The 18569-nt window shown below is 40.8% G+C and overlaps 1 protein-coding gene across 1 annotated transcript in view; it reads left to right on the plus strand.

Moving 5' to 3' along the window:
- Positions 1 to 14655, plus strand: part of plch2a (phospholipase C, eta 2a) — a 76658-nt gene extending 62003 nt beyond the window's left edge. The window contains exons 14-23 of the mRNA XM_076167220.1: positions 84 to 184; positions 398 to 486; positions 1109 to 1291; positions 1505 to 1612; positions 2575 to 2699; positions 3328 to 3412; positions 4149 to 4295; positions 4626 to 4705; positions 7622 to 7991; positions 12014 to 14655. Coding sequence (XP_076023335.1) covers positions 84 to 184; positions 398 to 486; positions 1109 to 1291; positions 1505 to 1612; positions 2575 to 2699; positions 3328 to 3412; positions 4149 to 4295; positions 4626 to 4705; positions 7622 to 7991; positions 12014 to 13575 — 2850 coding nt within the window. The 3' untranslated portion in view covers positions 13576 to 14655. The remainder of the gene's footprint in view (positions 1 to 83; positions 185 to 397; positions 487 to 1108; positions 1292 to 1504; positions 1613 to 2574; positions 2700 to 3327; positions 3413 to 4148; positions 4296 to 4625; positions 4706 to 7621; positions 7992 to 12013) is intronic.
- The last annotated feature ends 3914 nt before the right edge of the window (positions 14656 to 18569 follow it).

Raw genomic sequence — 18569 nt, forward strand, 5'->3', positions numbered from 1 at the left:
TCTCCGGAATCCTCTCCAAAAGCACCTCCATCACCTATAGTCTCTGCTATTATCAAGTAATATGTAATTCATTTTTACCTTAGAAAAAGATAACCAAGCTAAAGAAAACCTCAAGCTTTGAAGACACGGATACAGACCAAGAGAACACCAGCAGTGCCTCACGTGCCCCCTTACACCACAGCAAGTATGTAAGACACACACACACACACACACACACACACACACACACACACATATATACGTGCCTTTAATAAAGAAAACTTGAGCAGTGCTCGAGCATCCCGTCACTCAAGCCTTATACATTACCCCTAACCCTGCTGACCCCCCTGACCCTCCTCCCCCCTTGCTTCTCCTGTCATGAATCATTAATTAATAATGAACTTTGTTGAATTTATAGAAAGAAGAAGACCATGAAGCTATCCAGAGCTCTGTCTGACCTGGTCAAATACACCTGCTCTGTGGGCCTGTATGATATTGAGGCACAAGGTGGGCTTCTCCATTTCCTCTGAAATTCCCTTGGAAACCAGTTGTCTTGTCCAGCTAATGTTGAAAGTATCCAAATATTTCACTACCCAAATACGTATTTCACTTGGTAGTACAGAAATAGGTCAAAATTCCTCTGTAAAGTGACCTTTACACATCAGAAGGCAGCAGTAAGACACAACTCATCTGAGTTAAAGTGATAGTGGAGAATTTACAGATATACTCCTATTTGGTCCATCTTGCGAGTGTAGATTCTACTTGTTTGACCTGTGAAGTCCTTCCCGGTCACAAGAATGTGTGTGACCAGGAACGTGCTGCTCCAAAATGATTGCAAGTAAATACATTCCCCTAAACCACGCCCTCAACCACAGAGTGCCAAATAAAAAAGTGGTTCTGCTATTTAGAGAGCGTTTGGTAGGTAGGTAGCTAGGTATATGGATACAACAGCTTATTGAGCTGATAGGAAAATGGATGTCAGCATTTTTCGTAATTCTTAAAGTTATATCCCATGTGATAACATTTTAATGAAATTATGTGAAAAATATCAATTATAGAAATGCAGGGGTCTAGTGAGGGTGTCAGTGTCAGTAAGAGTTGAGGTGTCAAGGTGTCTTTGTGTTTTCAGCCAATTGCAGCTGGCAGGTGTCATCCCTGAGTGAGACCAAAGCCCACCAGGTTATGCAGCAGAAGTCTGCCGCCTTCCTCCAGTTTAACCAGAGACAGCTTTCCCGAATCTATCCCTCCTCTTACCGTGTGGACTCCTCCAACTTCAACCCACAGCCCTTTTGGAATGCTGGCTGCCAGCTGGGTATGAGGTCCACTTTCATGAATACTGTTTAAAATGATCTAATGTTTAACATGTAAACGACTGCTACTACTGGTATTGTTGTCAGGGCTTAAAATGAACAACTGTTTTATACAATTCTTTCAATCTTCTACTATATCTATTGATCAACTCCTTATATAGAGAATGATTTAACTTCTAGTGACAATAACCTGACTTGCATTGCTTTGCTTTCAGTTGCACTCAACTACCAGTCAGAGGGCCGTGTGCTCCAACTGAACAGAGCCAAGTTCTACAGCAATGGTAACTGTGGCTACATCCTCAAGCCTGCCTGCATGTGTGAAGGTCAGCCCTGACAAATGGAAATGGAATGTTTGTGTGACTAGTGGGGTAATGTGATGGAGATACTTTTCTGATCACAGACAGTAATTGTTTTAATCTCCCAACCTGGTTTGATGGCCTGTGCTTGTGCATTTGCATTGTTAAAGCTCAAACTGGCAAATGAATTTACGCAAATGGGTGTCTTGAATGTTGGGAAACATTTTACAACCATTGAATGCGTTAGAAAGTATTGAGGCATTTTGTCAGAATTAAGCTAAAAAAAACGCAGTAACAGTGCAGGTTTTCAACCCTAAGCCAGAAAGCCCTGATTTTTTAGTGTCACTGTAGCACTTGGTTTATGAAATGAATGGGAAGAAAAGATTACTGGTTTCCTTGCCTAGGGTAAAACTCACCAAAAGCTGCCGCCCGGTAGATGTACCTCCAAAACGGCTTAGTAGAGATGCAAGTCTCACTTAACCAGGAATAGCTTTGTAGCCTTCCTGAATAGCAATTGGCCAGTAATCAATTCTGTTTGAGGTCATGTTTGAGTCTAGGAATACAGGACACATGCCCGCAGTGTAAAGGTAGTAATTATCTCCTCTTGTCTAAGCAGTTGCCTAAATTTTGTTTTATTACATTATTTTTAGGTATGAACAAAAATAACAATTGGAGTATATGTCCGTTTAAGACAACAGTTCCTTAAGACTTACTGGATCTGGACTCGATTCAATCCCTGTTATGTCTTACTGTTTTATGTTTTGTTTCAAAAACAATTTTGTCCTTTTGTTAATTGTCTAATCCAACTCCTGTGTTTCTCTTGGTCTTTTGGAGAGAGGGGACTTCTTTCAATTGCCTTTCCTGAAATTTCCTCCTTTTTGTCCATCCATGTTAAGGGTTTGATTTACGGTGTTTTCCACGTCTTCTTAGAAAGCTTTTATCTGCTGATACAAATGACCTTGGCTTGACTAGATTTGTGTCCACTTTAGGCACCTTCAACCCCAACATGGAGGACCTGCTACCAGAACAGATGAAGAAACAATTGGTGCTGAAGATCATCAGTGGACAACAGCTGCCCAAACCTAAAGATTCCATGCTTGGGGACAGGGGAGAGGTAGTATACATGTAATCACACCTACATCTTTGCTACATGAGGATCCATTGAGCTATGTTGTGATGACGAACTGAACATCTTACCTCCTTGAAATATTTTTTGACAGCTTTTTTTCTTGGACCAAAAATGTTTTAGCATTTGAAAAAAATGAGGTTCCTGGCTATGCAGAAATCTTAATCAGATGAATTAATCTTGAATCTGGCTTTTAATCTGTATTTATTTTTTACAGTTTTAACGCAGGGTTTTTAATAAATATAGGAGGGTGTTTTTTACACCTGTGGTGCATCTGATTAGAATTTTAAGACACACTAGAGCGACAGCTCTTGCAATGTCACATCAGAATAATTGGGGAGTGCTGAGTAATGTGGACATCATCTCAATGAGAATGAAGTCATCAATATAAATGGGCTCTACAGAGTATTGAGACTCACCCTCATGGACAGGGTGGTGAGTTTTAGAAGGCATTTGGAGGAGATAGAACCACTGCTCCTTCATATTAAAAGAGGCAAGCGGAGGTAGTTTGGACATCTAATCAGGATGCCTTTGGACCCAGATAAACCATGAAAGATATATGGACAGATGGATAATAGATGAGTGAGTTCACTGGTTTGTTCTATCTCTCTGTCAGATCATTGATCCTTTTGTTGAGGTGGAGATAATCGGCCTCCCAGTAGACTGCTGCAAAGAGCAGACCAGAGTGGTGGATGATAATGGTGAGTTGATGGAGGGTTTAATTTGATCCTGCAGATCCTCTTTCCTTGGTTAGATCGGGGTGATATTGGACATAGTGTATATTCTAGAGTTTTATTCAGGTTAATTCAGGTGTAGGTACAACTGTAGGGATGCTGTTTAATATACAAACCTCCCTTAAGTTAAATTTCCGCATGAAAGTATCAGAATTGACACTAAATATACTGAGCACCCCCACACCCCCCCAGTACCATGTTGACCTTCCAAGAGAACATTTCAAAACATTTTCTAGACCCCTCTCCTGGACAGCGATTATTGTGGTTTGTTGTGGTTTCTCTTTTACATGTGATTAGATCATTTATGTGGTGAGTAAAGCATTCATTGATTTATGAATCTCTCTACTTGTGTGTGTAGATGTGTTTTATTGCATTTTAGATGTGTGTCTGTATGGTTTGTGATCTGTAATTGATAAGGTCACAAACCGGGGAATGTGCACAGGCATCACCTCTCTGTCAGGCACACACACCAAATAATTCATGACTGTTGAGCTCACACTCTCTCTCTCTTCTCTGCTTTCCGTCTCTAATACTCTTTCTTTCTCCATCTTCACCGTCCTCTATATGTGGCTAACACATTCACACTCTCACTCCTTATTTCTTCTTTCAATTTATTTTCTTCTTTTCTCCCTCCACTCTGTTCTCCCCTGCCACTCCTTCTCCCCATCACTTCCCTCCATCCTTCCCTGCGATTGTTGTTTAGGGTTCAACCCAATGTGGGAGGAGACTCTGGTGTTCACTGTGCATATGCCTGAGTTGACGCTCGTCCGTTTCCTAGTGTGGGACCATGACCCTATTGGTCAGGACTTTATTGGTCAACGTACCATTGCCTTCAACAGCATGATACCAGGTAAGAGAACTTGGAGTATTTAGATACTTAATGCTTTAAGCATTTCAGAAACTGATTGATACGCCCCTCATCTCCTGAGGTCATAATCATGTGATGTGAATATCTTTTCACTAAGCTTATGCGGACATTTTCACATTTCCATACACAAGGAAATTCATGTAATCAAGAGTAAGAGCAAGAGAACTGTGTCTGAGATGCATTTTAATATTCAATATTTGATATACTAGCATTTTCTCATCCCCATCCCTTTGAGCCTTTCTTTTGTCTCCCCAGTCCCACAGGCCTGTATTATTTATTTGCGTGTGTGTGTGTGTGTGTGTGTGTGTGTAGGTTATCGTCACGTGTATTTGGAAGGTATGGAGGAGGCTTCCATCTTTGTTCATGTAGCTGTGAACGACATCACTGGTAAGGTAGGTAGTGCTGAGGCAGACAACCAAGTATTACCAATACAGCCTATCAAAGATCTGCCAACACACCAACACTACACATTTTATACTTAACAATAGAATTTCATGCCTGGATTGTTGAGCATTAATATATAAAATAGAACATTTTCCTGGAAACAAACAAGTCTTAAAAAAGAAAATGAAGAAAAACATCAAGACATTGATGAGATCATTTATCACTTATGACTGTGTGTGTGCCTTGCCCTTGAATGAACAACAACGGTCAAACTGTGATCCTTCAAAGCAATGTTTTGTTTAGTGGGCTCCTGTTCCTGGTCTTTACAGACAATGACTCTGTACTGACCCTTCTCAAAAGGGAAATGAGGACAAATGGAAGAGAGTATGTTTCATACTTCACAGACACAATCTTAAATGCAGGTGGTCCAAACAAACCCAGTGAGAGAGGGGCAACACTGGCAGCAGCACTTTGCTCTATCAATTAATGAGCAGGTGAAAGTCACCAAACAAGCCTCCATTTTTCCACTCTTATCAGTATTAAGGCTTTTCGGACTGAGATGCAACATGTTAACACCAGGGGTTGGCCAAATCGACGTGACAGACAAAGATATATTAGCTCATTACAGCGAACAAGACAGCAGCCTTCGCAGCAAGTACATTATTATTTCATTGACATATTCTATCATAAATAGTTCAATTCTGCTGTTAACACACTGTGACATTTTTATTTCAGTGCATAATAATGTCTCCAGCCATGCTGTAAATGACCACTGTTTGTCACATTGTCTTGTCTTTGAACCTCCTCTTACTCTGTTATTGTTGTCTGTCCTCCTCTTGTTCTTTCTTTCATCGCCCACCTCCTCTATCTTTTCTGTCTTTTATCCTTCTCTGATTATGGCTTTCTTCCTCTGTTTGTGATTTCAGTGGACCCCTCTTTTTCCAAATGCTGCATTTAGAGGCAGAAAATTGTTAGGAGCCATGAAGCTGCCTCTCAAAACCCAGGTGTAGTGAGACCCAATCGACATTTTGCATGAGCTACACGCTCCACTCTTTTTCTCCACCTGTCACTAAGTGACGCCACCACCGACACCCCCTCCTCCCCGCAGCTGACTGCAATAAAAGGCCAACTCATGCTTCACATGAGTTATGAAGGCTTGACCTTGCTGCATCTTCATTGATCCCAAGAGTAGATCCAGTGTCACTAATATGCACAATAGAAGAGCAGCATAGAGGAGAGTCAGGATGCTTGAGTTTCCCCCCTATGCTGCACTGCAGGGATATACTGTAAAATCTCAATAGCATGTAGAACTGCTGTTTCTTTTTTCAGCATTATGCTCCTTTTCATCACTTTGCATCTATTTTCTTTTCTGTCTTTCTTCACTACGGAAACAAAACAAAGTACATAGACAGTAGGACTGTTCTTCAAAGCAGTACAATACTGGATGATCAGTGAGAATGCACTTGGACTCAGTTTATACCAGTAAAACTCACATGCTTTTTTTCAGTAATCGCATTTTTAAAAACATGAGCCCAAACTGAATATAGATCGGCATAACTGACCAACATTATGCAATTGATTACAGGCATTAAGTCAGAGTAAGCCACCGCATGCTTTCCCTTACCTGACAAAGCAACATGTCTTGTATATCCCTATTAATTCCATCCATGTATATTCTCACATTTTTGCAGTAACTCTTGTGACAAACGGTCAGAATATACGGAGTGTGTCAACGTTGTGATTAATAAGGGCTGGTTTTGTGTTTTATAGCAAAGACACCTTCTAAAATGTTGGCGGAATTTACAGTGTGATTTCAGTCTTTGCGCTATTAAACATGTACCTGACATGACCTGATATGGGACACAGAAAAATGATATCAAACCTCTCATCTAGTTTTGGCAGTGCCCACAATGTCAGATTGTTCCTTTTAAGGGTAATTCAACACTGTGTGACATAATGCAGAAAACTGCTGCTGTTGCACTTCTGGTGTGGAGCAATCTGCCGATCGCCGGACCCGCTTGCGGGCCGGAGGTTCCCCACCCATGTCCTAGAAGAACAGAATGTATTCAACAATATTCAGCTCACTGTGACATTGTCTCATGGCTTCTTTCTTTATTGTCCTGTCTTTTGTAAATGGTCTAAGTCAGTGTGACCTTTGATCCTCACACTTCTTTACCTAATACATAACGTTCATTTAGCAGACGCTTTTATCCAAAGCGACTTCCAATAAGTGCATATCAACATAGGTAGATAAAAGAGCTTCAGGTCACAAGAAATCTTAAGTGCATTTCCTTCCAAAACCAACAGCTAAGAGCATAATAATAATAGCATAGTAAATATTCACAGCCTGTGGGGTCCCAATAACAGACCAGTGAGGATAATGATTTAACATTGTCAATGCCAGCTCTTACTCGTTGCCTCTCTATGACGCATAGTTCACAAGAAGTATTCTCAAATATTTAGATTGTTCCTCTATCATACTTCAGTGTTGTTTGTCTGTGCCTCTCATCAGTGTAACAATTAGTCTCCAAGCATGATTCTATTCTTACCATATACATTAGTACAACTAAACTAAACTAAAGATTGTTATATCAACTAATCTTCAAACTAGTCTTTGAATCCAGATGGAATTCAAAGCCAGTAGTGTGTGCTGTGATTATCTGCATGTTATTACATGACATCTCTTGGGTAAGTCTGTGTAATTGATCTAAACTGAGTTTTTGGTCATTGCTTTACAAGCATGTTCATTGTACAAAAACTGTTCATATATGATTGTGGTAATGCTGGCATCAGACCAGTGAGACCTGCCTTGTGATCACCCTCTTTAGGTAAATAATAATCCTGTATGATCTCTATATGACTTATTTCAGGCGTTCTTTCTTTGTATGTGTTTTGACAGATGTGTTTTGTTTTGTTTTGTTCAGACCAAGGTGGCCAGCGGCATAAAAGGGCTGTTTCACAGAAACCCAAAGCAGGCTTCCCTCGACAGCCATGCTGCTGCACAGCACGGCCGTAAGCACCCATTTGGTGCCCATCTCCTGCGCCGCACAGCCAGTGCACCTACCAAGGGCCAGCCTAAAATCAAAAAGGGCTTCCCAGAAATCGCCATCGACACCAAAGACTACAGCTCAGAGGGCGGTAGTGAGGAGCAAGTGTCTAAGGACACTGCCCCCTCCTCTCACCTACCAACTCCACCACAACACCGCAACAGGGAGTCACCCGCATCCCACCAAGCCAAAGGTCCTTGGGATCGTTCTGACACCAATGGGGCTTTTCACCATGGGGAGGGCAAAGGTAAGAGCCCAGATTTTACCATTCGTCATCCAATGAGCGAGCCTCTGAAACGAGCAAGTCGGCCGAGATTACAAGATCCACTGGACATGAAGCCTGGGTTGTTTGCGCGTGTTACGCTTAACAGCTCAGGTAAGGTGGGGATGTCTTCCAACTGCATCACATGTGTAGCTGGCTTCAGCGAAAGTCCACAGACTGAAAGGAAGGGTCAGGTTGAGGAAGTGCAGGGAGGCAAGTCAAAGTTGCCAGACAGGGAGGGACAGGAGCAAAGGAACCAGTCGTCAATGGGTTGGCAAGTTCAGCCAAAGCCCAAGCCCCAGCTCCTAGCTACTCAGCCAGACCCCAGGCAGCCTCTTCCCCATATATACTCACCAGAGGCTGTCATCAGACATGTCTCCTGGTCTAAAGCCAGACAAACTCTGGGAGCCCTGCACACCCATGCTAAGCCTGATGCATTGGAGAGAAAAGTGCAGTCCTGCACTGTTCCACAAAGGCGCTTTTCAAACACTGTTAAGCCAGCATCCAGTCTTAAACCGGCCCCCATTCTGTTTGTACATGATAAAGGAAATGAAGGTCATTTACTCAGTGATTCTGGCAGCTCTGACAGCCTTGTCAGTTTGAGCAGCTTAGAGCTGCCTCCTGTGCTACCTCCACTTTTCATACTTGACAATCAAAAGATGGCTGTAGGGACCCTGCAGCGTGAGATGAACACCCTGTTTGCCCAGAAAATGGAAGAGCTGCGCAATACATCCCCCATGTTCTTTGCTGGTAAGATGGAGCTGTTGACTACAGCAAGTACTGTATAGTGCTGTGCTGTGCTGTAGTAGATGTAGTGGGTCTTTTTAGGTAAAATAGATAAACATATATATTATACAGGTGCAGCTCAATAAATTAGAATATGGTCGTCTTCCCCATGTTGTGTCGCCTACTGAACCAGACTGAGAGACAATTTAAAGGCTCAGGAAACCTTTGCAGGTTATTTGAGTTAGTTGGCTGATTGAGTGGGACAATGTGAGTCTACAATATTGAACTTTTTAACAGTATTCAAATTTTCTGGGATACTGAACTTCGGGTTTTCATGAGTTGTAAGCCATTATCATCAAAATTTAAACAAATAAAGGCTTGAAATATTTCATTTTGTGTGTATTGAATCTATAATACATGTGAGTTTCACTTTTTGAATTGAATTACAGAAATAAATTTACTTTTCCACGATATTCTAATTCATTGAGCTGCACCTGTATACATATATATCTGTATTTATCTAGATGGATAAACAACCTGAAATGAAGATAATTTGGGTCAGACATTTGCCACCCCTAATTTGACTACCTGTTCAAATGTATCCAAAATAATTTAGGTGATGAACAACGATCAACTGTTCATTTATGATATCCTTTTTTCTTGGTTGGATCCCAATGGAATAGCCCTTGTCAATAAGGGGCTTAAACAAATATGCTGAAGCTGATGATTGAAAGACCAGAAGAGTTAAGTAGACTTTGAAACACTGACTGGTATTTGGAGGCCGACAGCAACATTAAAGGAGCTGGATTCTATAAGGAACTGGTCAATCCATGTAAGTGTATCTGTCTGTTAGGACTGTCTTTAGCACAGAGTAACAACTCTTTATCAAAGCTCATACTTGCTGTCAAACATTTTGGTTGCATTGCGCTTTTGGAATCATCCTCTTCAGACACAGCCTTCAAAGAGAATCATTCCATCTTTAGTTCTCTGTCAACTAAAGATGGAAAGCAAGACAATGATCAAAAGTAGATATCCACCAATGCTTTCAGATGTAACTGTTGGAATGGCCCATTGAGAGCTCACCAACTTGGAATGATCTGAACAGGGTTGTTCACAACCTCTAAACCACTCCACTCACAAATTGATGGAGCTTAGAAAGGGTGGGTTGATTTAGCAAAATCTAGGCATGCAACATTAAATGGCACACGCAGAGAAAACAAAGGTGTTTCTGCAGGTTTGAGTTTTTTTTATTGTTTCACCTGAAAAAAACTAAAGCAAAAGAAACTACTATGTGTTCCATTGCAAGGTAAAAGTGTAAATACACCTGACTGAAATTATCTTAATTCCCAGCTTTCCCAGCTACCCACAATTTGTATAGATATTTTGTGTATCCACTGTAGATTAGGGAACTCCTATTAGCCTCATCACATCACAAATCTTCTGTTTACCTTTATGTAATACACACCTTGTATTCCCATGTGCACCCAATAACAAACACAATACAATAAGTTAGAATTCAATTCTAGTTTCCAAAGTGAAGTACTAATTCTTTAAACACATTCGTTTTAAGTTAAATTGTTTTCTTTCACTTGTCGTATGATAAACTGCTGTCTAAGTTACTTAACCCCTCAGCCTCCTTTCAGTGTAAAGCAAACATGATGTTCTCATCATTTTTGGAATGCTTTGTGATTACTTACATTTTTGTCTTGGTGGTCTCACTGTCAGAAGCAGTTTCCTTTTCTCAGTCCCCCCCCCCCTTCTTTTCCAGTTGTGCTAAAAATCCTTTCTCGTTTCTATCCCTTTTTTGCATGCTCTCTCTGTTCCTAGTGCAGAATTGAAGGGATGACCAGAGCCAGGTAAACAGCTGAAAGCATGCAACTTTTAACATCTTGTGTCCTTTGCACTTGCACCTTCACCTTTACTTCAGCCATATTCAGCCTTTTTCCCTTAAGACCCATGTGTCACTGCTGTGACAGCATTTCTGTGAGGGGTTTCAAACTCAAATTATAAATCCTTTTTCATTCTTTCTCTGAAACGGCACTGTCTCATTTGTTCAGTCTGTTCACACCAGTGTGCAGCTATGGATATGGATTTTGTTTGGCCAAACTACATTGCATCACTTTTTTGTACACTGATTAGCATGGGAGTGGTATACATTCCGTTGGATTGTTGTTTTATTATTTACAAGTATTTATTTGGACAGCATTTCAGTTGAAATTCCACTGAATTCAACTTTGGTAAATTGCACCAATGTTGATCTGGAGTATGGGAAACTGTGTCCTGCTGGTACAAACTGAGATCTTCCTGATTTGCCTGAGAGCTACAATACAAAATGGTTCCCTTTATATAACTCATGAGCCAGTTAATATTCAAAAGATTGGAGTTGTGGCATTATTCTTTGCCTCATTATTTTGTTTAATGAAGAACTTGATTGTGGATTTCATTGTATTTAGACAACTATGACTAGATCATATGTAATTGATGATGTTTTCAATTTCAATTTACTTGTATATGAGTAACCTAGTCCCCAGGACACCCATCTCATATTCTCGCTTACTTGCATTGGGAAGCACACAAGATACCACTCATCTATTAGTCCAAATCTTGCATTGTGCTTGTGAATATACCCACATTTTTTATTAAAAAGAAAAATTACATATCTAGAAAGCAATCCTCAAATAATGCCTGAGTTGAAAATGAAATACACTGCACACCAAGTCAGTTAAAGTTCAGGGATAACCTGTCCATTTAGGAAGCACAAGTGCTTGTGAATCAATTTCACCTGCTTTGCTGCAAATGAATGTGAAACAGGTGCAATGGAGTAGGCTACTGGTGTGCATGTTTGTGACTAATCATGTTGGCCAACAGCAGTCAGGGTCTGAATCTATTTATTGATCACATTTGAGGCAAATATATAAATGTATATGATATATATTAATACTGCTGGAATATCCTGCAAGACTGCAACAGTTTTCAGTGATGGTTTGTATAATAACAAGTCTATCCAACATGCAAATGAGGGAATACCGTAGTCATGACTCTTTCATGTCTAAAAGAGGTAATTGACAATTATTAATGATGGTACATTGTTGCATTAAATGTGGATCTTAGCTGTAGTTATTCCTACAACTAATCTCAACAGACTTACTTTTAAGATGAAAACAAATTCTCCCCAGAAAATAAAACTAGGACTTGTACACAGGACAACCAACAAAGATGTCCAGTGAGCATTTAGCCATTTCTGTTTATAAAATAATTAGTTATTTTCTTTTATCCCACAGACTGTACCGCAGTGCAGAGAACAGCTCCCCCTCTTCCAGTGCTAATCTCTGAAGACACTAGCAACAAATGTTCCATCCTCTCAGCCTCAAACTCAGAAGCGAGACAGTCGTCACAACACTCCTCATTTGCATCACTGCACTCTCCATCCACAGCAATTACTGCAGCCTCCTTGTTGCCCATTAATTTGGATGCAGTTGTGGACAGTACCATCAAGGTAAGGGGAGACCCTAAGAAAGCCCCTATTCATAGGAGAACCATTTCACTCCACCCAACAACCCCAATGGAGCAAATTGCCCTATCGCAGTGCAGTCAGAACCCCCAAGCAAATACCAGCAGCCAGCCATGTATGGAGCATATACAAAAGCAGATGGAAGCCTTGAGAAGTCTGAAAGAAAGCAAAAATGATACGGTACAATTGCCATCTAAGCACAAAACAGTGGCCCCTGCTGCAGCTGTGTTGGCTAATGGAAGTAAAAGTGCGGCCTCAGCTTGTCAAGGCCAATCCACAGTGCCAGAGGTTTCCATAGATGCCACCATGAATGATCACCTTTGGGTCAAGCTCGAGCCAGGAAGCCACCGAAATAGTATGTCATCCTCCTCTAGCATCTCTTCCAGCGACACTGTCATTGACATGTCCTTGCCTAACCTGGTCAGGAAGAGCCTCACCAGCCCATCCACAGCCAACACTTCCTGCGACCCTCACTGGGTCAACTGCCGTCACTCAGCATTGGTCTCCTATGATGCCGTGCCAGTCAGCAAGAGCATGTCCAACCCCAATCTTCAGCAAACTAAGTGTTGCAAAGACGAACTTCACCCTCAGCCCCTGCAGACCTCACAAGAACTATCCACTGACTCCCTCAGCAGACTAACCCAAAGGAAGCACGCATGGAGCCGGCTCCACATGCAAGGACTCATGCAATCATCAACAAACAAGCCCTCCTCTTCAGCTACAACCCCCACTACGTCAGCTTCCATGTCCAAAAGCCTTGGCGATTTGACGTCAGATGACATTTCCTGCAACTTTGACAGCAAGTACAGCAGCATCAGCCGCAGCTTTATCACTAGGCCAACCAGAGAGGGGCTACGGAAGGGCAGTCTGCACAAATCCAACTCCCCTAAGGACCTGACAGAACAGCTGCGGAGACTAACTGATGTGGAGCCCTTGACCGCTAGCGATTTTGCCAGACCAAGAGAGTGCCTGGAGGAAGGCATGGATGAGACCCTGGTCCGAAGGACATCCTCGAGGAGCCAGAGCAGGGTGCGCTATATTGCAAACAGAGCCAAGCAGGCCCAAGAAAAGCAGAGACTCCAGGGTCTGAACCAAGGAAGAATTGCAAGTGTTAGCTTTACAGGTAGCATTAGCAATGGAAGTAGTACTAGTCCTATTGAGGAGCGGGGGAACCCTGAGGGGGCATGTTGCGTGGCTCGAAATCCTTGCTCCAGCCTCGATCTACTGAGTCACCTCACCTCCGTAGGATTGCCCTCCATCAGAGCATCCCAGCACTCACAATCCTCCCCAGAACCGGAAAACAGTGAAGTCTTTTTCATGCTCAAACTCTGAAAACCGGCTGACTGCTTTTGGACTGAGAATAAGACATGCCTTGACACATCTAGGTTTCTCAATAAGACATTTAAACCATGTAATCTTTTTCAGGAAAAATGTCTGATCTTGCAAAACATGTTTAGAAACTGACTATTTTACTATCTCACATAAACCTGTGTTCTAATGCACTATAAACCCATAAGCAATTTAGTTGTCATCTTGAGATTGTTCAAGAAAAATTTCAACCTGTACACACAGTAATATTGTTTTAGAATAAGCAGTCCTTCTGACAGCATTTATAGCAGCTGTCTTCTGTTTGCACCATATGCAAGTTAAGTGAAAGAATGTGTGAGAGAAGTAGAGGAAATAACAGATTGATATGGCTGTTTATGTTGAGCTCTACTCTCATGTTTGAGTATATTTTGAAACTTTACAAAAGCACACAGTAGCAGTAGATGACAAGAGGACAGGATTTTAAATGATCCCATTCTTTAAAGCGGTATAGTATAAATAAGTTTGAATTAAATATGACTACTCTATGTTAAGACTTTATTGGTTTCTCATCCATGCACTAGCAATATTTTGAAAATGGTTATGTGTCATATTGAATATGTACAGTTTGCTGGAAAAAAAGGAGTTCATCCTACAATGCAGGATAAACGTCTTAATCTCTAAAATTCAGTGTGTAGTGATTATATTATAATTTGACCGAGCTGCCAATATGTTGCTATTCTTCCAAATCTGTCGCATGACGATGCTAACATCATCTTGTTTAAAAAAGAAATGATCGCTCCATGCGAACTTTAGCCCTTTTAAAGTCAAGCTGCATGTTTTACGCACTGGAATGTTTATGGCAAGGGTGTTCTTTATCCAAGACTTTTTATATCAAGATTTGTTAATATTTCAAATATTTGTGAATGTGGTAATGGTGGTCACAGGTGCACCATATCGGAATCCTCATGTTCTCATGTGGCACTAAAACAAGATGGCAATGATTTGTATAAAGCATGTTTATTATCTACTGTTTTGTTTGCACTGCCATATCAGTTCTTTGTGCAGCATTTTAGGATCAATATTTAATTCAAGCCATGTGTAATAATGACCTGAATAAATCTCAAATGAATATTAGTACAAGCTTCTTGGCTCATTCATTTAATTTCCACTTAATCAGTGGACATCTGTCTCAATCTTGAGACCAAAACCAGTCGATAACAAACTGGGCATCCAGTTAACATGAGCTCGACACAAGCTTATATGTGAAAACCTTTGGCCTTGGTTTTGGTTTTGGCAGGCTGTGCTTGCTGCTCTAATTATGGCCTATGCTTGAGTCTGTGTTTTGCAGCCATCACCTCTATTGACCTCTGGCAAAACTCTCCAGACCGCCTAAAGGCAGGGAGCGTGTGCCAGAACAAAATGTTAAGGGTGGACTACAACAAGTTGTTCAAGAGAAAAACATCTACTCAGTATCATGTGAAATCAATTACACAAGGATACATTTTGCTAAGTGGTGAATGGAATGAAAGCCTTTCATAAACCAAAGTTTGTGGGGATCAACGATTGGTTATTTCCATAGTCCCTGAATGCACAGTTTACCATCCAAAATATACTATCCACTGAGTGTGTACATAATGATGATAGTCATGTTTTTTTTTACATATGGAATCGAATTTAAACGCTAAAGAAACAAGAAAGAAACTGTGTTCCTTTCGGACTACTAGTATAATACTCATCAATTCTACACAGAAGTGTGTAATCGAATAATCTGTATTAGGTGAGATACCTGACAACATCTCACCCCAATCTCTACCCCAGAGAGTATGTGAGTGTAGTGCTAGTACAATTTTTGTTACATTTACATTCCAAGCCTTAAAGGTCAATTCTGCCTTTTTTTGTCAGACCACATTTTTGACTTCTTTCGTTCCAATAGAAAAGAAGTTAAGATACAAAAAAAATGCAGTGAGTTGGTTGAGGTAGACATTTTTGGGGACTGTGAGGAAAGCCTTCTCTGGTAGTACTGACAGAGGCAATGCTGTACCACAACTGACACATCTTGCTCTCAGTGAGTATGTGATTGTTGATGTATTTTGGACAGTGTGTACATTGATGCATAATGAGGACTTTCATAAGCACCAACTCGGAGAGAAAGAGAACTGCTGAAATTCTGTGATGCAGGTGATATAATTCTAGTGTCAATTATGCAAGTGAAAAAACCTTATGTGAAAAAAATTGGTTTGTTCATACATCTTAGACACAAAATCAGGTTAAATAATATCACATAAAAAAATATTGTATTTGGGCTGCTTGTAATGTGAACATAGGGACCTTGTTGATGCTTTCTCAGGACAGTGATTTGTAAGTCAATAGCATGTAAATTATCCAGACTGTGGTTCAAGGACGACCACCTCTTGTGAGCAGTCGGACATTGCCAGACCTCTTTCTCAGTTCTGTTGGACTTTGTGAAGCATGACATGCTCATTTTAGTGCCACAGACTCTGCTCCAAGCTGCACACAATAACAAAAGACAGCTTCATTAGGATTCCAAGCTAACCGCAGCGTCCCTTTTTAAAGCCTCATTTAGACGATTTGGCACAGCTTGGCCTCTCGACTGAAATTTTCATGCCTGTCAAGCTCTGTGGGGCTCAGAGAATGGTTTTGTCTCACACGGTCAATGCAGCTCCTCCACTGAAAATGAAGTCAGTGCTTGTTTTTGAAGATTCTGTGGAAAACAATCCCTTTTTTTGTCCAGATCCAGACTTTTTTACATCAGAAAGATCCAGATGGAGTTTTCTGTAGATTATAGCAATTTTCCGGCTGTTCTCAAAATTCATTACATTACACATTACATTACGGTCATATAGCAGACGCTTTTATCCAAAGAGACTTCCAATAAGTGCGTTCAAACCTAGGTAGGTTATCAACTTCACAAATACCCAAGTCACAAAAATAGTGACATGTTGGTGTCACCTTCAAGTCCTTCAATTCATTGAAAGATCAGATGTTTGTATTGCATACTCTGACAATCTACCCACATTACCTCTGCGATCAACCGGTCAATCGCGATCGACATATTGGGCACTCCTGCCCTATTGGAATTGTCTTCTGCCCCACATGACATTCTACAGGGGGTAATGGCAACAATTGAAAGGTTTATAATCCAGCACATCCACAAACATAGACCAAGCTAGGATGATGTTATTTGCAAGGAGGCATCATCATATCACAGGAATCCATGCAACTTTGAAGCAGTAACGCTTTTCAAACCTGTCTTGAAAACCATCATGAAATGTAACAGCCATCTTTAAATGTATTTGTATCATTCATGTACACACTCCGAAGAGCTATGTGAGGTAAATAAATTAAGCTAACTATATGATCAATATCATATTATAAGCAACACACAAAAGAAATTTTACATGGCCTGCCACGGCCGCCATATTGAAAATTTGCGATGGCCCAATGTCTAATTTTTGTCTTTGTCTTTGACTGTCTTTGGCTATAAGTGTAACGTATTTCACGCTTTTATCACAAGGTGTACGATTCTTAGGAATTATGCTGTTAAGCCACCCCCCTATTACTATAGTTGGGCCTCCTGAGACCTTATCTGTGGTTCACAATATCAAAGATCTGTAAATCTAGCATAGGCTGTAGGAGCACTTTGTCTCAAGTAATTTGTGAAACATACTCCGCTGTGTTTAATTTGTTTGGGGGGAAACCATGTTTCGAAGGGATGAATTACACTTTTAGCTATTTACAAAAGCAGATCTGGGCTCACATCTGTTGTAGTAATACAATGCTGGCATGCTTCAGTTAGCAGGCTGTTGTATTTTGACGAGCTAGAAATGGTGGTCGATGATCCGGCTGGTAATGGTCACATTAAGGGTCACTGCATGGCTTCAGAAAAAAACACTCCATTGCAGTTCAGACACGTTACTGAATTCATGATTTCACTCTTGTAAGATATGTCATGTACTCTTACCATTTTGATGGTTTGTTTCTTTCATACTGGCTTGCTGTGGGTAATACAAGCAGTATGTGTTTTGTAAAGGACCATTGTTCTACAACTGTGTTTGTGCCCCTCCCCCCCTCACCCCCCTCCAACCGAGTTCCACTGTTATGCAACCTTACAAAAACTAGTGTGGTTCGTGTCATACTGTTTAAACCTGGTTTAGACCTTTGTTCAAGTTTCTGTAATGTAATATTACAATTTTACCTCTGAGGGTTTTACAGGCCCCCCAGAGCTTTCAGAGAAATCAGGGAAACCTTTCTATAATGTAATGTAACTCCTTCATACAAGCTTCTTGTTTTTTTGTGCGCGCGTGCATTCGCGTGCGTGCGTGTGTGCTTCTTTCATACTGGCTTCCTGTGGGTAATTCAAGCGGTATGTGATTTGTGAAGGACCATTGTTCTACAACTGTGTTTGTGCCCTGTATGTTTAACTGTCAGCCTTTGACCCCCAGTTTTACTTACTTTTTACTTTTACTTACCTTATGTGGTGATCTGTTGTCATTGAAGTATCCATTAATTGACTTAATCACAGTATCATCTGAGCTTTAACATGCATGCAAATATACTGGTTGGACTGAATTTTCTGCTTCACAACTGGTTTTATAATAATCCTGTAATCATCCTCTAAGTGTATTGTCATTGACACTACTTTGGACTGTGAAACCTTAATTTAGAAGGGACTTATGTTGTGAGAGTCTCTCAGGGTCATTCAGGAGGGGAGAAAATACAACTACAATCCATCTCAGCTTCCTCCAACCCTGCTCGCCCCCTTGGCTGAGTTCCACTGTTATGCAATCCTTACAAAACAAATGTGGTTCATGTCATTCTGTTTAAACCTTTACATTTTCTCAAGTTCTCTGTAATGTGACATCACAATTTTACCTCTAAGGGTTTTCCAGGCCCCCCATAGCTTTCTGAGAAATCAGGGAAACCTTTCATAAAATGTAATGTAACAGTCCTTCATACAAGCATCTTGTTTTTTTATGTATGTGTGTGTGTGTGTGTGT

The sequence above is a fragment of the Genypterus blacodes genome, unplaced genomic scaffold, assembly GCF_046128005.1.
Source record: "Genypterus blacodes isolate CSIRO-AG114 ecotype Tasmania unplaced genomic scaffold, CSIRO-AGI_Gbla_v1 ptg000156l_1, whole genome shotgun sequence".
Taxonomy (NCBI): Eukaryota; Metazoa; Chordata; class Actinopteri; order Ophidiiformes; family Ophidiidae; genus Genypterus; species Genypterus blacodes.